This window comes from Rhinoraja longicauda, chromosome 35 (genome assembly GCF_053455715.1).
Source record: "Rhinoraja longicauda isolate Sanriku21f chromosome 35, sRhiLon1.1, whole genome shotgun sequence".
Classification (NCBI taxonomy): domain Eukaryota; kingdom Metazoa; phylum Chordata; class Chondrichthyes; order Rajiformes; family Arhynchobatidae; genus Rhinoraja; species Rhinoraja longicauda.
The window spans coordinates 20,386,591-20,393,156 of record NC_135987.1 but is presented as its reverse complement, the minus strand read 5'-3'; the positions used below and the strand labels follow the sequence as shown (position 1 = coordinate 20,393,156).

The 6,566-nt window shown below is 44.4% G+C and overlaps 1 protein-coding gene across 1 annotated transcript in view; it reads right to left on the bottom strand.

Moving 5' to 3' along the window:
* Positions 1-1,071: 1,071 nt before the first annotated feature.
* The window catches only part of polr3a (polymerase (RNA) III (DNA directed) polypeptide A), a 61,680-nt gene continuing 56,185 nt past the window's right edge, over positions 1,072-6,566 (bottom strand). Inside the window, exons 27-31 of the mRNA XM_078428388.1 lie at positions 6,289-6,453; positions 4,871-5,035; positions 3,929-4,060; positions 2,265-2,397; positions 1,072-2,135 (exon numbers count right to left, since the gene is read on the bottom strand). Of these exons, the coding sequence (XP_078284514.1) occupies positions 1,987-2,135; positions 2,265-2,397; positions 3,929-4,060; positions 4,871-5,035; positions 6,289-6,453 (744 nt within the window). The 3' untranslated portion in view covers positions 1,072-1,986. The remainder of the gene's footprint in view (positions 2,136-2,264; positions 2,398-3,928; positions 4,061-4,870; positions 5,036-6,288; positions 6,454-6,566) is intronic.

Here is a 6,566-nt window from a genome sequence, read left to right as displayed (position 1 = left end):
TTCTCCACCTAATTTATCCTTATTTAACTTGTTATTGAATAACACAAAATACAGAGTATCTCAGCGGGCCAGGCAGCATCTGCGGAAGGAATGGATAGACGGACATTTTGGGTTGGGACTCTTCAGAGACTCGAGTCTGAAGAAGGGTTCTGATGTGAAACATCATCTTTCCATTTCCTCCACAGACGCTGCCTAGCCCACTGAGTTACTCCAGCACTCTGTGTTTTACACAAGATTCCAACGCCTGCAGTTCCTTGCACACTCCTTATTCCCTTCACTTTTTAATTGTTACTTTTGGTGACTCTGGCAAAGACTAATTTATTACCTGTTGTCATGAGCAAGATGGCTGGAAGACCAGCTCCTACCCAGACATTGAGGAACATAGCTGTGGGCTGTACATGTCAGATGGACCGTGACCACGTTGCTGGACTAGCAAGCCAAGACTGATGAATGCGGGCTCCTCCCACACTGTGAAAACTCTAGATAAACACAAAAAGCTGGAGTAACTCAGCGGGTCAGACAGCATCTCTGGAGAAAAGGAATAGGTGACGTTTTGGGTCGAGACCATTCTTCAGACTCTCAACAATACCGCCCAGATCATAGGCGAGTGCTCAAATAGAACAACAGGTACAGTCCCTTCTCCCAAACTAGGCTGAACTGGTCCATTATATGCCAGTTTGGGGCAAGACAGACACATTCCATGTGGAGCGTTGTACAATAAGGTTTGTCTTATTTCTATCAAAAATTACCACAATGAGTTATTAATGTTTAAATTATTTGGATTTATTCACGCACACTGTCATATCATCACTGTGACTCTTCAAAATCTGTCCAAATGCAGCCAAACCAAAACTAAATTGATGCACCAAGTTACCACCTGAATGATGATCCCAGAAGCATTGGATAAATTCATAGCTTTATTAATGTTGAGGAAAAAAAACTGCAGATGCTGGTTAAAATCGAAGGTAGACACAAAATGCTGGAGTAACTCAGCGCGTCAGGCAGCATCTCTGGAGAGAAGGAATGGGTGACGTTTCGGGTCGAGACCCTTCTTCAGAAGAAGGGTCTCGACCCGAAACGTCACCCACTCCTTCTCTCCAGAGATGCTGCCTGACCCGCTGAGTTACTCCAGCATTTTGTGTCTAGCTTTATTAATGTTGTTTGATTACTTCTGCATTAAGTCGGTCAGCATGATAACCTGGCCACATCTTGCAATCAGGCACAATTACAGATGCTGCCCAGGTTAAAGATGCAGATAGCCACAAAATGCTGGAGTCACGTAGCAGGTCAGGCAGCATCTCTGGAAAAAAATAGGTGACGTTTTGGGTCGAGAGTCAGGGGAGAGGGAGAGGGATGATGAGGTACAAAGAACAAATGAATGCCTGACTTACGTGGAGCCCGTACACTAGACCCAGCTTTTGGGTTTGTTGGCTGCCACAGGCAGCTTCTGCCAGATGGGAACAGGGTTCATGGCTGCATCTGTACAGTTCAACTAAACGCCCTGGTATAACTACAAATTGCCCGTGGTTGGCCTGTGTTTTCACTGCTGGATGGCCACATTTCCAATTTGGGTTAGTGCATTCTCAGGAACAGAATCCTGTCGAATCTTGGGAGAGGTACATGAACCAACTTAACATCTCAAATCAGTCCTGGGTTATTTCCAAGCTTCACAAAATCTCAATATCTTGAGCTTAAAAATACATAAACTTACCAAACCCCCTATGCTCACAAAAAAATCCATAATCTTGCTTTGAAATAAACATCTTGACACTGAGATTAATCTCATTTTAGCAGCCACTCAACAATTTATATCCTTGTGCACACTCGCTCCAGAGCAGCAATTCTTTCACATGGTCTGCAGTTCCGTGTAGATGGTTTCCAAGAGTTTGGTCTGCATCTTTACAGAAATCCCAAGCTCAGCTGCAGATTTTGAAACACAGTGCAGAATGCCCTCACTCGGGTTCAAAGCAGTCCAGGCACTTCTTGCTACGTAACCAGTGAGATATGGAACTCGTTATTGTCAAATATCAAAGGTCTCTTGGGTGGGTCAGGGTCCTTGTCAGCTCTGTGGAGCAGTTTGAACAGTCCCGTTCCTATGTTCATTGGGATTCCCATGATAATACATTCTGACACACCTTCAGAGACAAAAGGAAGAGACAGTTCGGTTAGGAGGAGCTGAGAGGATGAAAGCTGATGACTAAACATTGTGACCAAAGCTTTCGTTAATCAAAATAATCAACAGTGAAACAACATGTCTTACTTACCACAAACAGAGTCTTTCTGTCCAAAGTACGCAGCGTCAAACAGGTGATCTGCAGTTTTCTCAAATGATGCCAACATCAGAACACTCTCTTTCATTTTTGCTAAGCCAAATCGTGTTATTCCCAACACCTCTCCCTGCAAAGTTAAGGAGGATGCAATGATAAATGCATCAACTTCAACCTTAAATGATTATACAACCAAAAGCTTGTTTAGTTTATTGTCACGTGTACCGAGATACAGTGAAAAGCTTTTGTTGCGTGCTAACCAGTCGGCAGAAGGACGACACATGATTACAATCGAGCTATTCACAGTGTACAGATACATGACAAGGAAATAACGCTAGAGCCAGTAACATCTGATCAAAGATAGTCCAAGGGTCTCCAGTGAGGTAGATAGTGGTTAGATGTTAGAAACTACAAATGTGTCAACTGAACATATCTTGGAAGAATTTTGGGGAATTTTGGAAAACGAGGCATACTTTTTTAGGTGAGAATCATTTCATAAAATCAAAATTGAATTAATAAATTTGAAAATCCATTATATTTTAAAGACAGATGAAACTTCAATTTCACACACAAATTGTATGAGGAACATTTTTGTAAATATAATTTTAAGACTAAACTGCAGGAATACTAAAGAGAAATGGCATCCTCAAACTTTATTCCACCAACGTGCTGCTTGAAGCACAGGGATATCTGCCTGTTTAGTCTCACAGCATTGCTTTGGAACAGATAAATGTTGCTCACTAAATCTTCCTAGTTGAAGGCAAAGCATTTCCCCTTGTTCAGCATTGCTTTTGACACCTTCATCAGACAAATTAGGAACTGAAGCCAGATCACGTGGCACATAAAAACATAGAAATAGGTGCAGGAGTTGCCGCCATTCAATATGATCATGGCTGATCATCCAAAATCAGTACCTTGTTCCTGCTTTCTCCCCATATCCCTTGATTCCGTTAGCCCCAAGAGCTATATCTAACTCTCTTGAAAACATCCAGTGAATTGGCCTCCACTGCCTTCTGTGGCAGAGAACACAGATTCATAACTCACTGGGTGAAAAAGTTTTTCCTCATCTCAGTCCTAAATGGCCTACTCCTTATTCTTAAGCTGTGACCCCCTGGTTCTGGACTCCCCCGACATCGGGAAATTTTTTCCTGCATCTCGCCTGTCCAATCCCAGAAGAATTTTCTATGTTTCTTTCAGATCCCCTTTCATCATTCTAAATTCCTGTGAATACAAGCCCAGTCGACCCATTCTTTCATCATATGTCAGTCCCTCCATCCTGGCAATTAACCTAGTGAACCTACGCTGCACTCCCTCAATAGCAATAATGTCCTTCCTCAAATGAGGGTGGCCTAATCTAATACTTGTCTCTCTGCAAATGCTTCTTTTCAGTTTAGTTTAGTTTAGATTTGCAGCGTAGAAACTGGCCCTTCGGCCCACCGGGTCCGCGCCCAACAGCGATCCCCGCACATTAACACTATCCTACACACACTAGGGGCAGTTTTTTAACATTTACCAAGCCAATTAACCTACAAACCTATATGTCTTTGATGTGTGGGAGGAAACCGAAGTTCTCGGAGAAAACCCATGCAGATCACGGGGAGAACGTACAAACTCCGCACAGACGGCACCTGTAGTCAGGACCGACTGGTTCTGGTATTCACCTTGTAGGTCATCAGGTCTGACAGAAGCATGACATGTCTTCTGTCAATGCTCATCCCGTGGTTTTTCATGGTATACTGGATCTCGTGGATGATGGTGGATCGAGCAGCTTCGATGCCCAAGGTCTTCTCAACCTGTGAACCAGTACAAAATACAAACTCACAAACAAAAGCATTGACGCTTCTAACCAAAACATTTACAAGCTGGGACACTCTGACAAGGCCAACATTATAAAAATAGAACATGCAAACTGCTCAGTCGGCACCTGATGTCGGGATCGAACCCGGATCTCTGGCGCTGTGAGGCAGCAGCTCTACCAGCAGTGCAACTGTGCACCAAAGACTGAAGATAAACCTTCAGATTTAAGCAGGACACTTTCAGATTTATACTGACCTGGCCTTGTGGTGAGACACAAAATGCTGGAGTAACTCAGCGGGTCAGGCAGCGTCTCTGGAGAGAAGCAATAGGTGACGTGTCGGGTCGAGACCCTTCTTCAGACTTGTGGTGAAGCATGGGATGAGTGAACACAAGCTTCACACTCTCAATTCCCAATACAATTGTTCAGGTTGTGTGGCAAGGAACTGCAGTTGCTGGTTTAAGCCGAAGGTAGACACAAAATGCTGGAGTAACTCAGCGGGTCAGGCAGCATCTCTGGAGAGAAGGAATGGGTGACGTTTCGGGTCCAGACCTGAAAATCTGAAGCAGTGCCTCGACCCGAAACGTCACCCATTCCTTCTCTCCACAGATGCTGCCTGTCCCGCTGAGTTCCTCCAGCATTTTGTGTCTACAATTGTTCAGTTTTAAGGGATGGAGAACCGGAGAGATGTTCCCACAGTTAGACAGCACCCCAAAATCACTGCGTGGGTGATTTGAGATCAGCACCTACAGATGGCAATGCCCACACAGGGCATTTTACAGGGAACAGCAGTGCAGATGTACATTACCTCATAGGTGTTGTTTGATGTGGTGTGAATCCCTTTGACTCCATGAGTTGCCATGACTGCACGCAAGTTATCTCCTTCCACCAGCAACTTGTACTTCTCTTTTCCACACTGCTCATCAATATGAATAACTGCCCTGGAGACTTCAGGGATGCCCTGGACAACAATCTGAAACATTGGTAAGATAGACCTTCATAAATGGTGGATCACACACTAGACGCAGGCACGGACACAATTTTAAACAGCCATGGTACTATATTCTTAGCACGAAACAACACTCAAAGATTTTATGAATGTGGCCAGAGTTGGATTTAGGCAATGTGAGCATAGAGCTAGATTTTTCCTACCCATGAAACAAGTTTATAGCATTTAACCCAGCACAAGGTAGAGGAAAAGCACTTTGATTCCAAGCAGAGGATGATTCTGATTGTTTTGTTTCGTTTAGTTTAGAGGTCCGTACCGACCTACAATCACCGATGGGCTAGTTCTATCCGACACACCAGGGTCAATTGACATAGACCAAATAACCCAACAGACCTGCACGTCTATGAAATGTGGTTGGAAACCACATGGAGAAAACCTGCACTGTTACAGGGAGAACGTGCAAACTCCGTACAGACAGCGCCCGTAGATCTCCAACACACTGCTTGCAAGTGATGGTTGATTCCCAAGGGGGGAACTGGGAAGGCGGAGAGTGAGGCCAATTTGCAGAAGGACCATGGAGAACGAAGGGGGAAACAGGAATAATTGCATTGCTCAACAAGGAGCGACACGAACTGGATGGCCCCAATGGCCTCCATAATCATTCCATGTCATCGTTTAGTTTAGAGATACAGCATGGAAACAGGCCCTTCAGCCCACCGAGTCCGTGCCAACCATCAATCGTTCGTTCCTACACTATCGGAACAATTAACAGAAGCCAATTAACCTACAAACCTGCATGTCTCTGGGAGGAGACCAGGATCCCGGAGAAAACACATGCGATCACAGGGAGAACGTACAAACTCTGTACAGACAGCACCTGTGGTCAGGGTCGAACCCGGGTCTCTGGCGCTGTGAGGCAGCATCTTTACCGCTGTGCCACACTGCATCTGTCCTAACTTTCAAGCATTTTTGTAGTTCTGCTACATGGCTGACATTAAAACTCACTGCAATGATAAACGTCCCCTCTCTTTCACCATCTGGTATCAAATTTTGTTTACTCCAAAAGCAAGATACACCAATTTGTAAATCTTACAGATTTGGTGCTTTTCCCACCCTTTAATTTTAGTTTTATAAAAGGTGATGCGAGATGCACACTAACAGATGGCAGATGTATTATTTCTGCAGATGTCAATATGCCTGTTGTGCATTTTGAGCCCTTCATTTCACCTCAGCTGCATTCTGAGGTAGGGCTGGCTCGGCCTTCCTATCCATCTTACCTTTGGCAGCTCTTCTTTGAGATACTGAAGCACGTAGTACATTGAACTCTTGCTGTTCTCTCGAGGCGTGACGCACACCACCGCCTCACCATGAACGGCAATGTCACCTGGTTTCACTCGTAGTTTCGACGCGCAGATGGAATACCTCACAGTTTCTGCATTCACCTTGAAATCAAGAGCAAGCAAAAAATTACTTTTGTCTCAAACCATTCTTGCAGAGTGAAACTCTTGAGATCAGCTGAAGCAGCTTACCCCCAAGAAAGAATTACTTTAATTTA